The sequence below is a fragment of the Pagrus major genome, chromosome 11, assembly GCF_040436345.1.
Source record: "Pagrus major chromosome 11, Pma_NU_1.0".
Lineage (NCBI taxonomy): Eukaryota > Metazoa > Chordata > Actinopteri > Spariformes > Sparidae > Pagrus > Pagrus major.
The window spans coordinates 24,165,532-24,185,613 of NC_133225.1; the positions used below are offsets into that span (position 1 = coordinate 24,165,532).

Genomic DNA, 20,082 nt, shown 5'->3' on the forward strand with positions numbered 1-20,082 from the left:
ACGCTGTTCCAACTGGTAAAAATCACTCATGTTTAAAGAGAGCTTTCAGTGAAACTCTAGCTGAAAACAAATGTATCTTTACTTCAATTACTTGGTATGCCACCGGACCAAGCACTTAACTACTTGGCACACACAATTACTTGTTTCCACTAAAGTACTCTCAGTTTAGTTTCCTCTGAACCAGTGTGTAATGCATGGCAACTACCTAAACGTGAGATCTGTTTTGTGTTTCCACCACAGACAGTACTCCTAAATGTAGTGCAGTTGTGCACAAGGGCTTTGGGAGTAACACCTTTCACTTTTCTAGCAGCTGGGAAACAACAGCTGCTGTTTTTATTAACAGACACACTGTGACCTTAACTGCCCAGTTAACAACATATACAAATTCCTTACCTTGTCTCTTTTCTGCACGCTCTCTTGCTTGACCACACACTCCCTGTGCACTGCACACATGTGGTTGTAACAAGGAAACAAGCTTGAGAAAAGGCTGCAGACAGCAAGACAGGTGTTTGGGAAATCCTGCATCTGTGTGCAGATACAGGATTGTGTCAACTCCACCTTTAAGTATCTCAGTGTGCTAGATAACTACACAGAAGGGTAATGAAAAAACAGGACTGCCCAAAGCATTGTTTTTTTTTTGGTACCTACCATCTAATTATAAATTAACTTAACTGAACCTGCCCACTTGGTGGAAACCAAGGGTTGCCTAACGTGGAGTCCATGGGCCACAATTTGCCGGCCATAAGGTTTGTTTTGGCCCACCAGGTGTTTCTATTTGTTTTATTTTTTTTTACTGAAATACAGAACTGTTACAGTTGTTGCTATAAATCATGTTTCTAAAGCAAAGTGATCCATGTCACATGACCGTCACTGAGTTGGAAGAGAGAATATTATAGATTATACAACTGTATATAACAGAGGATATTCCCCTGGAGAGCTAACTGCATTAAGACCTGAGGCAGCTGTATGAGTATGAAACTTGTTGCACTTTACACTTCAATAGCCTTGATAATGATGCCATTGTAAACACAATCGATAAGTGTTAGGTTTGCATTTTTATTTATTTAGTTGATTTCAGCAACAAATGTAAACTTTAAATTAATTCATATCAAAAGTTATTTAAAAAAGGTATATCCTCTCTTTGGAAAAAGACAGGCTATCTGTGAAAAACTGTTATGACAGGTGTAGATCACTTGGAAACTTAATTCCTACCTACCATAAGAGAACATTTTAAGTACCAGATAACTGGTGAATGCAGCAGGTGTTTTGAATCCACTGGTACGAGTCACTCAAGAATGACTGTGGTGATACCACTGGTTCTAGCATGAGATCCAACATCCTTGATAAAAAAGCAGAGATCACGTTTAACAGTAAAATATGACAGACATATTTTTTATATTTTATAGTTTTGTCCATTAAAATTGAGTAAAAAAGACAAGATATAGTAAAATTTTGCATGGTTTAAATGCAAAAGCTTTTTAAAAAATGCATGAAATCCACTGTGATTAGCATTAAAATTGCCACTAGGGGTCAGTGAAGTCAGATATGTTCAATTCCTCCACATAAGGGCTTGCTCTTGAGCTGTTGACATTCTATTACAACTGATTATTCAAATGCATTCGTCTTCGTATTGTGGTGTATTGTCCTGGAAATACAGGTCAGCATACTGCAGGATGTGGTCGATAGCACTAAGCAGAAGCACGTCAGTGCTCACATCCAGGTCCAACTCTGACGAGTAGTTCTTCACTGGGATGATGTAGGAGGTGGACATACCCAACATAGCTCCAGCTTTACCCATCTGCAAACACACCCAAACACGTGTGACTTTAATATTTTCACATCATCAATGTTCAGTTTCTGCAGCTGGTTGAAAACAAGGCCATGGCAAATTGGGGCATAGACACTAAGGTTGCCACAGTGATGAAATTATCCCACCGACTAATAAGTTTGTGACAACACCAATAATACCCGGTCCACTGGACTTTTTACAGGAAAAGATGCTCTCCAAATAATCTCCTATATTCTCTCAGTTTCAAAATGATCCAGACATGAGGGAATCTGATAGCTCAGAGTTTCTAATTTTTGGAAATGTAAGCATAACAAAATCCTAAAATAATGTGCAGACACATTCTGTTCAGACAGTTAGTTACTGTGATTTGTTTTGACCTTACCACCCCTTTCCACACATGTAATGTAGGCAAACTCTTAAAGCAACTCTGAAGTAAGATGGATGATTTTTGAGTCTCATTCTCAGGTCGTCAAATACCTCAAATACATGAACATTTCTCAAACAGCGTATTGTTTATTTAAACCTACCATGTCCTGAATGATGCGGCTCTTGTAAACCTGGGTGACATCTTTGGCTGTTTCTGGACAAATTTGGTCTATGTGGGTCAGCAGAGCCACCTGGTGAACACCTAATGGACAGAATGTGATATATATATTATTAAGGTTTCAGCACAATAATCACAGAAACAGCATTTAATTGTTACATTCTAGATTGATTCTGGATAAATTATTGACAATTAAGATATATTTCAGAAGATGTACTGTATAACAAAAGTGTCAAACCCCACGCCATTCTGCACATCAGTCCAACAAAAACTAGTAGTTGTCAGTAAAATCTTTGATGCAATACCACTTAAATGTCAAAACAATTCAAACAAAAATCACAGTAATACACTGACAGAAGAACAGCTGTTCCACTTTGTTTTCACTTAAAACACAAAAATGCTACTGATGTGGGAGGAACAATATGTGTCTGTGTGTGAAAATATTTGTGTGTGCAGCTGCTTGTTTGTCCTTTTCTTACCCAAGTCACTGATGTGCTCTCTGAGCTGCTGGAAGGTGGTGCTGAGGCCTTTGGGGTAGCACGCGATTTTAGAGGCGTTCACCACAAAGGCCACACAGTGGATCTTTTCTTTCAGGCTTGGCCTCTTCACATAGCCCACAGTCTCAGACCTCACTGGTTGATCTGGGCTAAACTAAAGGGAAAAATGACAAATCGTTTTCAAAAAACAACTCACGTTACATTCCAGCATTTTATAATTAGCACTAAACACAAGGTACAGCTGTGTTGAATTGGAAAAATTGAAAATTTGACCTAATGATGGTGCTAGATGACAAGTCAGAGGATCACCAAAGTTCTTACAATTATAAGCATGAATGTTTTTACTGAATTTCATGCTAATCCACCCAATAGTGGTCGAGACATTTCTCTCACAACCACAAATCTTAACCTCACGGTGGAGCTAGAGGAAAAGTCAGAGGCTCACAAAATCATTAGGACTCATCCTCTGAGAACCAGAATTTTGTGCCAGTTCATTAAGTAGTTGTTGAGATGTCTGACGCAAACAACTAATCAACAATATTGATCCTGCTTACCTTGTGTCCCTCAGGTACATGTCCTCTAATGATGGACAGGGCGTCATGGAGGGTCAATCCGGTCATCTCTCCATCCCCCAGGCCCATAACGTCACACAGCACCAGTCTGTTAGGATCCTCTCCTTTCTGACCACGAATGTTGAAGGACTGCAGCTGACACGGACAGAAAGAAAGTTAACTGGGTGGAATCCTAAAGCATGAGAACAGCCTCCCTACTGATTGAGGGCTTATGCCACTGTCCAACAAACTTGAAACATCTTTGTTCAGTGTCTTGTCTGTATCCAAATTTTAATCTTTGTTAATTTTGTTGTATTTCAGTTGTCATCTTTAAACAATCTTGGAAAGCATCGGGTGTTGTCTGACAACAAGTTAGCCTACTGATGAAATGGCCAGTGTTTTTGGGGCTTCTGGTGCAGCCAGTTGATATCTTGATAACATATCCAAACAAAGACTTCCCCTTTAATGTGCCAGTTATTGTTTACAGACCAGTTAGAAATGTTGGCTATAGTCTGACTCTGATTCAGCTAATACTGTGTATCTGCATAATAATAGAGATACATTTTTAACAACGAAAATAACAATAATAATAATAATAATAATAATGATAATGATAATAATATAAGCCACATGGACAGACTTTGACAACGTAATAAAGCACTGGGAAAAAGAAAACAGCCTCTGGGTGTTTTTCCTTTTTTGCGTTTATTGATAAGACACCGTCCTGAATCTAATAGGGAATCACTGCCTTGCTCAAAGAAAGACAACCAGCAATGAATTTCAGCTCTCAATTACATATGAGTGCTCCATTTATACCTTCTTGGTGAAGCTGGTGGAGGAGGAGCCCACCATGGCCCGGTTGCTGACTCGTCCATTAAACACCGACTGGACTGAACTGATGAAGCTGGACTTCCCAGAACCGACTGGGCCCAAGAGGAGAACCCGAGCCTGAGTCACCTCTTTACTGCTTGGCCTGTAGGAGCTGACAGTCTTCATCAGGGTCGTCTTTTGTCTTGAGGAGAATTCAAGAAAATTGCTTTGAATAATAATCTAAATAAGCAGAATAAAGGCATGAGGGGAGTATAATAAAATAACTAATAAAAACTATTTTAAAAAGTGCAAGCTTGACCGAATGTCACAGCTTTACTCACTCTTCTGTCCACTCCACGTCTCTCCATTGAGATTCCAACTTTCCAAAAGGTTCAGCTCCTGAAGAGTTTAAGAGTTGATGATGATTAAAGTGCATCCAATTGGATGTATTTTTCTAATTCTATTGATAAGTGTCAAACCATGCAGTGATACCACTTCCAGATATTTACAGAAGCTGCAATAAAGAAGTCTCGACTTTTAATTATTTTAACTTTTCACACTCTACGACAAGTTTACACAAGATTAAACATGAATGAAGACACTAAATACAGACACTAGAGACACTTCTGTTCATAATATTGAAGCTTTGTCTTATTGAAGAGATATATTCATTGTGAGTATGCAGAGGCAATAAACTAGCCGTCAAATATACTGTAAAGTGACACCAGGCTGGTTACCTACCTCACTGTAATAAAAACAACGGAAGCATAGAGAAAAACAAATACAGGTAATACAGGTAAGTTGGAGTATGCAAATATAAGGCGGGAGAGTACAGGGATTACAGCTGTCCAACTTTATTACTGTCACTAGACAATAAGAGGTTTCATTATACTGAGGAGCAGCAGTTCAGGAAAGCTCCCAAGATTATTAGAGGTCAATTTGATGCACATGAAGACCCTTTTCCTTTTCTCTGTTTTTGGAGCATGTATTAACTGTTTGGAAAACCACAACACAGCATCCAAACATTGGAGAAGAACTGTAACCTTTCTGCAGTGCATATTCAGTGGTACTACCAGACTATTTATATGGCATGGAACTGTTTAGTAGCTTACCTGAGAATGTAAAAGGTTTGTCCTCCATGTTCACAGTTGAACTGGTGGCTTTAACTTTGCTGAGACTCTTGTTAAAGGCTCTACACAAAGATTCTCTCCCCCCATCTTCGGCGGCTGCTGCCATGCCAAAGGCAGGTTGGGCTGTAGAAGCTAAACCAAATGAAAAGCCTCGGAAGCTGAAGAGAGGAAGTAATCATATGCACAGTTAAAGCCAAGTAGCAGAAATTAACTGAATTATAACACTACATATGTGACCAAATAGTGTGATGTAAAATCGCTGCATTGGTGAGATGGAAAGAGAAAGCTGAGTAGGTTTCCTAAAGACAAATAAGCCAACTCTATCCACTCGAGTTTTGTAATGCAATTGGACTTGGAATAAATATAGTAATGCTTTCAGATTGTAGGACGGGTCGGCCACCATCCAAAAGCATCATGTTTTGAGTTGGGAATGAGACTCAAAAATCTATTTTTCATACAAATACCACCTTTAAGACAAACTGTGACTTTATTGACTTTAAAAAATATCTTTTAAATTGACAAACATCATATGTGTAGTTCATGGCACAATTCAAGCAGGATCAAAAAACTGATGAAACTGTGTTGTCCATTAAGTTCAGTTTGTTTCATCAGTTTTATAAGTCATGAAAAAAAGTTTGTTTATTTAGCTTGTTTGGGCATAACAAAAAAAAACAGTGGATGGAGATATTTCCCTTCTTATTAAAATTTCTTCCCCAAAACTACATGGTGCACCATTAATTTGATCATTTATATCATTTATATTGCAATGTGCATTGTATAGCCTAGACACGCCCAGCGTCAACAGATGAACATTAGCAGTGTGTTATATCTGCGCCAGTACATTTATTGTTCACTGTCTCTGTGTAAAATGGACCAATAAACGTATAAAGTCTCTGACGCAGTTCAAGTTTAAAAACGACGGAAGATGACGTCAAGTCAACGTCAAGCTAGCTAACTAATGCTAAATATCACCCAGTTTAACTCCGCTCTCCAAGCTTTCAGAGAAGTTTACAGAGCTGTTGACAGTCTCCCACACAGTGAATACAATACACAATTACCACAGGTTAGTAATTCACCTGAACTGCCACCCTTTGTGAAACTGAACTCTTGCTGAGTCTACCTGCCAAACTTCACTCTTTGAGAAATATTACCTGCGTTTTGCCGTTTCTCCGGTATCTTTCTGCATGATAACAGCTGCATGTAGACGTAGCGATCAACTACAGCTAAAGGACAAACCGAGAGGATAATAGAAACAGAGGCGGTGTCATTTCTGAGGAAAACAAAATGAAAGTGAAACCTAACGTGGGGACAGAGGAGGCACGGCTAACAGGGCTAACGGCTAATAAGCAGTAGCCCAAACAGTGGTGCGTTCCAATACAAGCAGGATGTCGGAATTTTTGAGACGATATTCCCGACTTCCTATCTAAAAGCATCCCAGTCGGTTTTAATGTAACGTCCTTGGTCCTAGTGCATCTGCTCAGAAAAACCTGAATTGAGTGGCAAGTCTGCGAACTTCACAAGTAACTACAGCAGCTGGTTTAACAGTTAAGGGCACTTCAAACAAGACAGGAGGAGTCGGCTTCTAACGCATACTCTCAAAGACCTCCATTGAGCACAAAACAACTGAAAAGAAGTTAAAAAATGACAGCGACAAAGTTGCATTTCCTGCAAGTTTCACAAAACAAACGCTACATAAAGTAAAAAATGATGAAGAGGTTAAAAAAAGAGAAAGAAAAAGTCATGTGTGTTCGGAGAACATTTTGTTCCGAGTGCACTGGAACGCACCAAAAGCACAGGTAAGCAGCAATTAAATACAGGTGGTGTTTCAGTAGCATCTAGCCTGCTGTTCTCCAAATAGTAAACATGTTGGTTTTGTGTAACTTATGTTGAGCGAAGTATCGATTTAAATAATCTTAAAAATTGTTAGATACTGATTGGCATGATTAACCAAATGTAGGCTTAAATGACACCTGGATATGTTTGTAAAAGTGGCCACAGTGCGATGGACGAAGTGCTATAAATGGTGAGTACCATGCATTCAAATCCCTGCAACAGTGAGGATTCTACCTTTTAAAAGCTTTAAATTGTCTCGCTCTTTTTTTAACCTTTTATTGAAAAGAGAACAAGTAAACCAAACAGTAGCACATAAGAAACAAATATAAGCGAAAATAAAGCTACATAAGGACATCAAACAAGGAGAATACCAACAAAATGTACAAAACACAACATGAAATGAAAATTAAATAGAAAAAAATGAAGTAAGGAGAGAGACAGATGTGTACATTATAGATCAATATAAACATTAGACAGAGGTTTCAGGGTAAAAGTTTCAAAATTATGTATTACTTTTCTTTTGTTATTTTTTAACTTAAGTGATATAAGTAGTGAGTTTAGTTCTAAAAGACAAAGTGAAAATTTGTGAAGCGATCTAGAGAATATTTGTGTGAATAAAACATTTTGCATATACACATCACACATCAGATCTTGATGAACAAATTATTCAAGTTGAACATTTTTACTGATGCACATTGTATAATTTGTTGAGAACAAAATGACCTAACAACGGTCAATGGAAACCAAAATCATCACAGCGTCTCGAGACTCTTTCACACCTGTCACATGTGCCCAGTGTGAACCTGCTGTCATCTGTGAAGAGAACGGGGTGCCAATGGTGGACCTGCCAATTCTGGTGTCCTCTCGTGAATGCCAAACGAGCTGAATGGTGCTGTGCTGGTCCTGTTTCTCCTCACGCAAAAGAGCAGATGCTGTTTCTGCTGCTGGCTTGATGCCCTTCTACAGCCCTGTCCAGCTCTCCTTGTGTAACGGCCAGTCTCCTGGTATCTCATCCATGCTCTTGAGACTGTGCTGGGAGACACAGAGAACCTTCTTGCGACCGCACATATGGATGTGCCATCCTGGAGGAGCTGAACTACCTGTGCAACCTGATTGGGCTGCAGGTACCGCCTCATGCTACCATTAGTGACAAGGACACTAGCAGAACACAAAACTAGAGAAGGATGAGGAGAGAGCAACTGTCTGTGGCCTCCATGTGCAAAACCATTCCCTTTTGGGGGTTGTCTTGCTTTTGCCTCTCCATTGCACCGGTTGTCACTTTCATTTGAACCAAAGCAGGTGAAACTGATTCACAATCACTTGTGCTTCCTGAATGGACTGATTGATATCCCTGAACTGACCTGGTGTTATACTGTGACAATTAAGTGTTCGCTTAATTTTTTTGAGCAGTCTATTTGATAAGCAAGTAGTTGTAATTTATAACAAGATACTTTTTGATGTATGTGTGCCCATCTCTGATCGTCGGTTAATACATTTTTCATCAGTTAAATTCTTAACTGTGATTTAATCATGAATGACTCATCATTAACATCCCTAATTACACATAGACGATGAGTGTTTGTAATCATTCCCTGGTATTAACACACTTAATGTATGTATATTTAATGTTTCCTGTGTTTCTGCTCATTATTTCCACTAGAGGGTGCTCTATTCCTGTTTTTGAAGTTGTACACACTCATCTGCAGGCTGACAGCAGAGGTCAACCTGTGGTCACCCTTCAGTGTTTTTCCTCCACAGGGAGACCCCACAGCTTGATATCCAAAACTTCCTCCGACAGTCCAGCCCTGACACACAATCACTGTCATCAATCAGTAGCTTTTAATAACTGAATGTTTTGATCAGAGTATTCATCTGTAATTATTGGTGGTGATTGCTATTGCTTGGATAAGAAACTTGCTTTGTGTACAAGTGAGTGTATGTGTGTGTGTGTGTACTAGTGTGCGTTGCAGGGGTCATTTGACCTCTGTTTCAGAGGATTGTCTGACCAAAAGAAACACAAAAAAACTGTTATTTTTATGTACTAACAGCATTAAAAATGGTCAAATTGTATCCTAAAATACAGTCAGTCAAACCATAGTACAATGTGTAGTGATGTTTATTATTTCATTAAAGGGTAGATTCACATTTAAAAAAAGTGGGTCAAGTGGGTATCTTTTCAGTTTTTATCATAGTTTTAGGATAGACTTGGAAAAATTGGACAATAGTTTGTGAACTCATAGGTGTAAACTTAAAGAGTTTAGGAAGACTTCTTCCATACTTATGCATATTTCCCATGTTGTCAGCTCAGTCATCAGACTTCAACAAGTCTGATTTTGCCGTGATCTCTGTATACTTCTGTCTCTATAGGGTCGCTAAATCAAAATATTGAAAACTAAACACATTTGATAATGTTGTGAAGTCGTGTGGGTTCATGGGGGTTGTTGTCTCTTCATTGTTAAACAACTTCAGATGCAGATAAAAATATATATATATATGATTGTTATTCACTTTTCTCGACAATCTTAATCAATCTCTGACATGTTGTCTGATGTTTTCCTGGACATTAGAACGACAGGTGTCTAAATGATAGGCACCATTACCCGGAGTAGAATTTTGGATTTCTCTGGGTTTGAACATTGTTGTAAACATTTGTGACAATGTCAGTGCACAACTCAACTAAATACTGTATATAAGAAAAGTCTTGTAGTTTTCAGACAGAAATGCTACATATCATATCTTGTTGCCATCTTACATTAAACCTGGTCTTTTCTGGGCTCCTCTCTGCTGTCATTTCAGTGCTTTCTGACGTGCCCCACCATCACCTCAGGTGTTCATTGATGCAGCCTCCGATTGTTTTTCAGCTCCAGGTCTGGTGAGCCTTTCTGCAATCATCTATCAGGTTGGTAAGTCATCAAATCTCCAGATTTCTACTGCTACCACTCAAGACATCATTGAGAAAATTGGTATGCCAGCTTTTAAATGTCAGAAGACTTTTATTTTTTGATCAATAACAAGTAAAAACGTATTAAAAATAGAAACTCCACTGAATTTTTTCTCTTATGGTTGGAGGTTATGATAGTTAAGCTGGGAGAAGCGTGCTTACTCAGTGAAACCCCTCAAAGCTAAATAAACATGAAAAAGTCCGCAGGTTCTTTCAGGTCAGTCATCTGTCATCCAGCCTGGCTTTATCAGGATGTTTTGGCTAGCAGCCTGCGACTGATTGGGCCTAATAACAGCCCACAACAAGGCACAACTATCTTTATGACCTTGTGGCCATGCCAAGCTTTTGCTGTGTCAGCTAAATATTTTTTTGTTTCTGGAGCCCCATGTAGATAGACAGGGAGAAGCTGTTTGGAAGAAGACATTAGGGGCAGGTTAGGAGATCCAAAACTAGTAGGAAAACCTGCCGTACCTGATATTCTCAAACAGAAGCATGAAACGTCTGACACATCAGTTAATGTTATAATTGGAGCAGCTTAGTTATATGAGGGCAACAAACAAAGCAAAAATAGAACCTGCTCCGGCTTTGAGGTCATGACTGGGTGTCATTAAATGTGAGTGCGCAACACTATCTGTAGGTTGTTATCTGTGGATGGAGATTGAAGTCTGACGAACCAAAACATAGTCACTGAGAAAAACAAACCTCTAGATTTAACCATCCTGTAACCAGATAACATGTCTAATGTATTTATAAATATGTGTAATGGCCACTTTAATAACTTGTGTGGTTGTGTCAGGTCTGTGGCCAGATATAGTAGTCAGCAGTAGTCTTCTGGTTATACTAAGAGATCATTTCCAGAGATGCAAATTAAAATTATATAAATGTTTCATTTTTTATATAAATGTTTTGAAAAAAAGATGTAGGATTTCTGCATTAAAATGCCTAAAAATGACTTTTTGTTGAGTTGTGTACTTACATTATCCCAAATGTTTCAAACTTAAAAAAAAAAAAAACTTTACTAATAATCCATAAATTTACTCAAAGTAACAGTGTGTTCAATTTGGTTGCCACGGTCTAGCCTGCTTCCAGGATATGGAAATCAGTGAACAAGACTAAACTGAACATGAATGAAAACATATATGCCTGAGTCAGATAGATTGTCATCAGCAATAGTGGTTATTTAATAGTGCGTTTAGCACCAGCGAAGCACATTTGACTACAGGATTATTTCTGTTTATTTGCGTCATTCATGCAATGTTTATATGCACTAAACAGCCAGATTACTTTACAGTACACCAGCCGTAAGCTAACATTAGCCAGCAGTGGCCCTCACTGAGGGTGTGTGTGTCTGTGCGTTTGAAATTAGGTCTATCACTAAACTCAACTCTCACCAGAGACTCCAGTTGTGTCTCCTCTTTTCCCCCCTCTCCTCTCTGTAACGTTAGCTTCATGAAGTTAAGTACATTTCCCCTCCAGCTCCAATCAACAGTCAACTTTACAGAACATAGACACCCACCAATGGATGTCACCTGCACTGCTGCAGTCAGGTTGATACACTTTTTAATCTCAAAAGTTTAAAAGTAATGTGAGTTCTCTTCCCATCGGTAAACATCTCTGGATCAGAGCAGAAACTGACTCTGGATGTTTATTCCTCCAAATTGACAGCTTTAGTGGCTGTGCCTCCCCACTCTACCCGGCTCTTCCAAAACAACACTCAAGCGAATGTCTTCTGTTTGGTTTTGATAGAGAGCCACCTAGCAGCAGAAGTTACATAGTGTACATTAAAGCAATGTTAATGGTGATGAACTGTAAGCTAGACAATATTGACTTTATTTTATTTATCAAATATGGCATTAGTGGGGACCATGTTCTTCAACCCAAACCAAAGGCAATAGAGAGAAATAATTATATATGAGGCTGTGTACATCACTGAATCTTGCATACTGGAGTTTTATTTTAAATATAATATGATATGATAATGATAAAGTCCTGATAGTATGATAAAGTCCCGAATCATTATTCTAGTCAGATATTTCCAAACCTGGGGTCCTGCAGTGCACAAACGAAACATTTCCAATAATTGGGCCAAGGGCTGTCATTGCTGCTGAATGCTGCTTCATGTAGAAAACAAGTGCTGGGACTGTTGACAGTGTAAAGTAATGAACTCAGTGTCTATATTTGAGGTACAAACAATACTCTGACCTAAATACACACACTGAGCATTAAGTTTGATGTACCATTGCGATTTAAAAATGAAAACCTGTTCTTTAAACTCTGCCTGTCATTAGGACGATCACAGCTCGTCCATAGCTCCCTCCCTGGCATCTCTGTGTTTGTCTTGGGAGTGCCAGAATAAACATGAAAGCAGCTATTGATGTCAGCCAATGTACACTGAAAAGACATAATTAAAGTATAAAATAAGTATATAATACAATCCAGGAGATTTCCCGACAAATCTAACTGCCAGCCAGCAGTCATATAGGCTGCAATGCAGAAGTGTGTAGATGCTTATCGTCCTCTCAGCTGTGGTTGTTTTTTTGTTAACACCGATTATATATTTCATAATTAATTAACCTTTACAGCAGCTCATTCTCATCATCTGCGGCTGTGAGTTGAGGAGGTTCAGACAGATTGAGCTCTGACTCGGCAGCTCCAGCTGATATCTGCAGGTGGGAGGAGGGGGCGAGGCGTCTAAACAGGGAGCAATGCTGACTATGTAGCCGTGTGACACAGCAGTCTGTTTTACAGGCAACACTCCCACCCCACCGGGTGACACACATGCTGTCTCTCTCTCTCTCTCTGGTAGGTCTGCCAGTAGCCTTGATAACCCGAAGTGCAGTGAGGGTTGAAATTAAAGCACTGCAGTGATCTGGATAAAACAGGTTGGAGCCGAACAGAGGGCAAGGAAAATAAAACACATTAGTTGTGCTTTTGAAATACTGTTTGCTATTGTAGTCGTGTGAAAGTAACAAAATCTGAGATTTAGCATCCATGAAAGTAACTGCACAGTAGTGAAGGGCACATGCTTAAAGACAATGATGGTTAGATGGACTTGCTTTTTATTTAGTAATAATAAAGTTCAAAATCTTTATCCCTGAAAAAGTAGAGAAAGACAATTTGCCTGCTTTGTTTGTTTTGTTTTGCAGTTTTTTGTTCACTTTTGCACCTAAAAATTAAGTAAACTTTAAAGCTGCAATGATTAATCGATTCCAGCTTCTTAAATGTGGATATTTTATATTATTGTAATTATATTACTCCTACTCCTGACAGTTAACTAAATATCTTTGTTTTGTGGACAAAACAAGACATTTGAGGTTGTCATTTTGGTTTTTGGGAATCACTGATACACTTTTTTTAACCATTTCCTGACATTTTATAGACCGAAGAACTAATCGATTAATCAAGAAAGTGATTTACAGATTAATCAACAATGAAAATAATCGCTAGCTGCAGCAATAAACATTGCTTCCCTCTTGAATAATGCAGATATCCCTGTGTAGGGCAACTGTTATCAAGACGTTAGCTGGTTGTACAGCAGTAATGGCCTTTCAAAAGTTTAAAATACTGACTGATAGAGGGGTAACTACAGCATCAAACTTAGACCAGACCAGGCTGCTGCCACTGTGCCTTTGAACAATGCTGTCTGTAAATGTGATATACCTACGTTTAAGACAACAAAGGAAGGAGGAAATCCAAACACTAGACTTTGTTTGTTCACTTTATACAGCTAGCAGTAGAAATTTGATTGACATCTGTCACTAACGAGCTTCAGTACTGGTGACCCAATTCTGAAAACTATATTACATAACATGAACAATTAGTTGACCTTGAACACAAGATTGGCAATTCTCCAACATAATGCTTATCAGCTATTGCAAATCTCTCATAATTTCCTGTTTAGGGCATTTCCCATAAACAGAGCACAATATCAGTTTCATTTTCTGTCTGACACATTCTGTGAAACTTATTCCAATTTCTGAGAATTAAAGATTGAAAGGTCCCTTAGGGCCTCTGCGGGTACTAACATGACTGTGTGTTTGCCTTCCTGCACGTTTTACTGCAGCCTGCTTACTGCTCTGCAACCTCGTGTCTGGAGGGAACTGTTTGTAAGATTCATACTTAGTTTTTCCCGTTGGCAATTAGGAAATATTTTTCTGGCAAAATTAACTTGTACATTTTTTGAAAATACAGTATATATAGTATTATTTCTGTTTCCCTGTGATGTCCGTCCTACTTTCAGTGTGTTTTGATGACTTCTCCTCTATGTGTGCTGCTGCAGAATATTTACCTGTCACTCAGGATGATCCATTTTACAACATATGTGTGACAGTAACTGAATCCGCCTCAGAGGGTGTCTACGTGCTGGTAGAGCGCTATGCAATCGAAAGGTCTCAGGTTTGATTCTGAACAATCAAAGTGTCCTCGAGCAAAACATGGATGCCTATCCCTGTTTATTTTTTTAAAATTTATATTGCTTTGAGTAAAAACATTAGTTAAATGCACCGTGACCCTCCCCCACTCCTGGAATGAGTAATATAGGTGAACATGACTCTGCTCTTTACAGGTCGTCTGTCTATCAACAAACAACACTGAAACAATCACAGATTTTGTCTGTTAGAATTAATATATTTAAAGGGAAAATCTGGCCTTAAATCATCTTGCACTGTTATTTATTTCAAGGTAATGTCAATTTTTCGTGACAACATCCCACTTTCCTCTTCAGATATTGCTTTCAGATATTTTGACAACCGGCCAGAGAATATCTGACTGTTTACAGTCAGTGAGTTGCTGAGATCTCTTTATTACAGGGGATTGTTTGATTATATGTTGTTTGTTGACATGTTTGTTCTTTTTTTTTCACTTCACGTGTGTTGTAATGTGCAGAAAGTGCTATTACCATGTTGAGTTATAATAATCAGAGTGACACTTCTTCCCGGTCTGCTTATAGGTGGAGAATTTAAATTGCCAGGTATGATGAGACAGTCAACAATGTGTTTTGACAGGAAGTGCTTGATGGTGTCACCTGATCGTCTCTGCGTTGTTGTGGTCGCTGTCTCAGACAGACAGCTGCCTGTGACTCACAACACGTAGTGCGTCATTATAGACGATACCTGATGTTGGCCACAAATGACAAAAATATTCTGTACTCCTATCTCAGTTAGACAAAAAAGTTTGAATTACAGATGACTGTGGCAAAGAAGACAATTATTGTTTGTCTAGTAAACATGTAGCTGCAGAGTGCTGGTGGTCCGAGAGTTCAACAGGTAGAGCAATGCTGCCAGGGTGCAACCAGTGATAACGGCTGTGTGTTGAATGGGACAAAAGCACCCACTGATTACAGAAAAAGTGTGATTTTGACTGGGATTTGTTGAGCTTAGCAGCATGTGTAAGGGAAAATGTGTAGAAATATGAAACATGGAACCAAATTTACTTTTACGCCACTAAACCTCCTTTTTTTTTTTTCGTTTGAAATCTGCAGAGATTATCTTTGACCAAAGAGGACTTACTGGTGACACAAATAATATTCGCCATGATGGATACTGGAACTTGAAAATGTGCATTCATGGCATATGTACTGTCCAATCCTGCATACCTATCTTGAACAATTCCATGAACAGATTGTACGGATATTTAACATACTCCAATACTTAACACTGTCTCCTTGCTACTACACTCCTGCCTGCTTCCAAATGAATTGAAAGCTCTCAGCCTCCACACCTCGCCTCCTCCTGAATAAGCATTTACAACAAGATCAACTCCCAAGCTTAAAACTGACTCTTTACATGAAGGACTCCCCACTCAACTGAGTGACAATACATTATATGGAAAGAAAAAAGTACACATATTATGACACACTGTGACTTTTGAACCGTTATTAAGTTACGTAAGTAACTTCCCTGATGTAACTCACGTCACGTAATGTATGCAACATAAATGCGTCTCTCACATAACTTACGTCATTTATATTACATGTTAACTTACTGATGTAAGTGTTTAAAACCTGTACATGCGATATTTAGTTTACCTGGAGAAAAAAATTACTAAGTTCCCATTCACTAAAATGTGTTTTGCTTATTAAGTTTTCACTTGGATGTCGAATTAAACTGTATTTATCATTTTTGTGGGAATATAGAAATTATTAGATATTAATATGGAGGTCAAAGCAAGAGTCAGTGTCAGAGTTTTTGACTGTATTCTTACAGCCAAATAAGGATGATTGGTTCAAATGCTTTTAATTAAAGGACAAAAATGTAAAGATATAGAAAGAATCCAAATGAGTTAATTAACAGGATGTCCTGACTCTTTAATAAGCGATGGAGGTTGATGAGATGCTGTCTGAATCTGGCTGCAACCCCACACACACTGTAAACAGGCCTTAATTAGTAAGTCAAGCTATCAAATGTCTCCATGTCACCAGAGCTGCCTGTTTGTGCACGGGACTCTGGACGGGACGCTACTGTACAAATACCCCCCCATAAACAACTTATGGAATGAGGGCATGCCAACCCCTGACCTTCACCGTTTTTAGTTCAAAATAGGTCACCTATGAGATTCATGTAGATCCGAGGCATAACATGACATTACATGCTTCGCAGGCTGTTTTTCAACATCAATGCATGGTTCTCACCTTTTTCTTTTTAACCATTACATGTTTGCATGCCTTTGAATCAGGTTCTGGTAGCCTTTTGTCCAACAGGGTCTTAGAAATCCCATCATAAATGTATATTATCTTAATTTTAATTTCTTATTATTAGGAAACATAGCCTGTGGATTTAATTTTGGGTGGTGTGGTCACTTTTCATGTCAACACCAAAAGCAGCAGATTAATGATTTGTTTCCCCTGCAGTGACAGCGGATGACATTATAACACCACGGCCATTGATCCTAGGAGTGTCACAATATACCGATATTGACGTTAATTGTGATATTTAAAAATTAAATATTGATATTACTGTATGTTAATGATTCACATATGATAACTTTGTCTAAATAATCCAGCACCTGTGAAAGCATTTCTGGTTCTTTCCATTCTTTCTTTGTCATACAAGATGGATGCATTGACCATAAAATGGAAAAAAGATGATGATGAAGAAGATACAATAATCAACTAGCTAGCTACTACCACAGTGCGTCTACAACTGCTGCACAAAATCACTTTGGGAGAGATGACAAATGAGAGTGAGACACCTTACCTGTAGTACCGGTAGATAACAACAATGATATCGTTATCGTCACGATAATCCTATTACAAGAGATTAAACTGAACTCAGTTGGACTGCTGTAGCCAAGCCTGAGCTTAAACCTTTCTCCTGGTTGGCATAGACTTAAAATTGGGGTGCTCAAAAATCAAACGCATCTACGGAGATTACTGCAGAGGCGACTGTCGAGATTGCATATTTGCCCATGACAGACAGCTTCTCATGGCTGCTTCAATTTAGTTCTGATCCTGTGCTCTGCTCCCACACTGGAGACTGGAGATCACTAGTGCCACTTTGGATCCTTGTCCAGAGTTGTCAAGAATGTACAGTGCATTCAGAAAGTATTCAGACCACTTCACTTTTTTCACATTTTGTTATGTTGCAGCCTTATGCTAAAATCGTTTAAATGCATATTTTTCCTCATCAATCTGCACTCAATACACCATAACGACAAAGCGGAAACAGAAAGAAAAACTGAAATATCACATTGAAAACTAAAATATCACATTGTATCACAATACTGAGTAGTCAGACCCTTTACTCAGTAAAGTACTTAGTTGAAGCACCTTTTGCAGCTTTTCATTAAGGATATCTCCGTACTTTGCTTTGTTCAGCTTTCCCTCAACCCTGACCAGCCGCCCAGTCCCTGCCACTGAATAATACCCACAAAGCATGATGCTGCCACCACCATGCTTCACCGTTGGGATGGTATTGGGCTGGTGATGAGCGGGGCCTGGTTTCCTCCAGACATGACGCCTAGACTTAAACTTGGTTTCATCAGACCAGAGAGTCTTGTTTCTCACAGGCTGAGAGTCCTTTAGGTGCTTTTTTGCAAACTTACACTGAAGAGAGGCTTTCATCTGGCCACTCTGCCATAAAGCCCAGATCAGTGGAGTGTTACAGTGATGGTTGTCCTTCTGGAAGCTTCTCCCATCTCCACACAGGGCCTCTGGAGCTCAGCCAGAGTGACCACTGGGTTCTTGGTCACCTCTCTTACTAAGGCCCTTCTCCCCCGATTGCTCAGTTAGGCCGGGTGGCCAGCTCTAGGAAGAGTCCTGGTTGTTCCAAACTTCTTCCATTTAAGAATTATGGAGGCCACTGTGCTTTTGGGGACCTTCAACGCAGCAGAAATCTTTGTGGAGCCTTCCTCAGATCTGTGCCAGGACACAATCCTGTCTCTGAGCTCTGCAGACTTTCGACCTCATGGCTTGGTTTTTGCTCTGATATGCATTGTCAGCTGTGAGACCTTATATAGACAGGTGTATGCCTTTCCAAATCATGTCCAATCAGTTGAATTTACCACAGGTGGACTCCAGTCAAGGTGGAGAAACATTCAAAGATGATCAAGAGAAATGGGGGGCACCCGAGCTGAATTTTGATATTTCAGTTTTTCCATTTTAATTGTATTGAGTGTAGATTGATGAGGAAACATTTTTCTAACCATTTTAGCATAAGGCTGCAACATAACAAAATGTGAAAAAAGCGAAGGGGTCTGAATACTTTCTGAATGCACTTGTATATGAGAGGAACCAAAGATACAGTAACTGGGCAGGAAAGTTTCAACTTCTTATAGTACAAAATGTCTGACTGAATGATGTCTGTTGCCGTTTCCTTTTTTGTCTCTGTGCTACACTTCCCAAAAGTGGAAAATCTCTCAGGAAATGAATAGAGTTTTAATCTTACAGTGCACTTCACTGTGATACTTGAACATGCTGTACTGAAAAGAGGACAAACTAAAGTACATCTTTGGTTCAATAAACTTCCGTCAGTCTTTCATCTGAGTTGGCTGAGCTGTTGCTTTATGTCAGATCTCACTGCTGACAGTCTGTAATCCGTCTGGCCGGCAGCCTGGAGGAGGAAACATTGTTCAGCTTCATGGTGTTTACATCTCCTGCCTCCTCCGGGTGAACAAACCGTTCAGCGCAGAGGAAACACGAGAGTGTGCAGATTTGCCGAGAAATACCAAAGTCCGTCCGTGTCTGTTTAGAATATCAACAGCTGGCAGTAAAAATCAGAGCCACGTTTTGGTGTGTTAACTCTGACCACGGTTTCCTCTTTGTTTACCCTCGAGACTGAGTTGTTTTTCTCAAAGTACACCTGTGAAAAACACTTCACATGTTACTGATACTTAGCTCGGATTTGGTCAGTTTAAATGAGAGTATATTATGACTTCTTATGTTCATACTTGGTGTGTGGCAATATATGCACAGTGGAAGATCTTTGTAAGGAGCATGAGAAGGACAGTTCATCTCCTGGTCTTTCCATCTCTCATTCACACACACTCATCACTTTTATTTTCCTCTCTGGCTTTGCTTCTACTATTGCACACTCTCCAGCTGCCAGGACATCCTGACCTCTGACCTTCTCACAGTGTCGATATCAGTGTTTAGAAAATTAACATTTTTACATATGGAGTAGTGAGTTAACTTTGCAGCCAAACGCCTGTTAAAGGGGAATATGGGGAAAATAAGAGAGAGCTGGTGAGAAGAATACAAGAAAACAGGAAAGAAAAGAGGAGGAAGTGAGAGAGGAAAAAGACAATTAGACCCAAATAGGCGAGAAAGAAAAAAAAAAACAAGAGAGGCAGTGAGATGAGAAGAGGACATGAGGAGGAGGAGAAGCAAGCGAGGAGAAGGGGAAGAGGGGCAGGAACCGGTCTGAACCAGCGTAGGCTGACTCTCAGGACTATAATACCCCTCCTCACTTCCCTCCCTCCTCCTCCTCTCCTCCTCCTCGTCTTTCCTCTGACTCAGACTGGCTGAACTTTCTCTCTTAGCGCCCCGTCATG

At 39.4% G+C, this 20,082-nt stretch overlaps 1 protein-coding gene across 2 annotated transcripts; it reads right to left on the bottom strand.

The window, feature by feature from the left end:
- Positions 1-1,036: 1,036 nt before the first annotated feature.
- Positions 1,037-6,587, bottom strand: ifi44g (interferon induced protein 44g). 2 transcript variants are annotated; one of them, XM_073475876.1, is made up of 8 exons: positions 6,473-6,587; positions 5,304-5,479; positions 4,533-4,590; positions 4,198-4,393; positions 3,385-3,537; positions 2,813-2,984; positions 2,317-2,417; positions 1,037-1,798 (listed from the first exon to the last, which is right to left on the bottom strand). In XM_073475876.1, the coding sequence occupies exons 1-8, from the start codon at positions 6,505-6,507 to the stop codon at positions 1,610-1,612; spliced, it is 1,080 nt and encodes a 359-aa protein (XP_073331977.1). In that variant the 5' UTR covers positions 6,508-6,587; the 3' UTR covers positions 1,037-1,609. The 2 variants fall into 2 exon arrangements, with proteins under 2 accessions (XP_073331977.1, XP_073331978.1); XM_073475877.1 differs by having other exon boundaries at positions 1,377-1,798; positions 3,385-3,531; positions 6,473-6,584.
- Between the last annotated feature and the right edge of the window lie 13,495 nt (positions 6,588-20,082).

What these genes read in the sequence shown, in the direction of transcription:
- ifi44g (XM_073475876.1), bottom strand. Translation starts at nt 6,507, where the DNA reads ATGCAGAAAGATACCGGAGAAACGGCAAAACGCAG. An exon ending in CAAACCTTTTACATTCTCAG is followed by an intron (nt 4,591 to 5,303) that starts GTAAGCTACTAA and finishes TAAACTCTTCAG; the next exon opens with GAGCTGAACCTTTTGGAAAG. An exon ending in ATGTACCTGAGGGACACAAG is followed by an intron (nt 2,985 to 3,384) that starts GTAAGCAGGATC and finishes TTTTCCCTTTAG; the next exon opens with TTTAGCCCAGATCAACCAGT.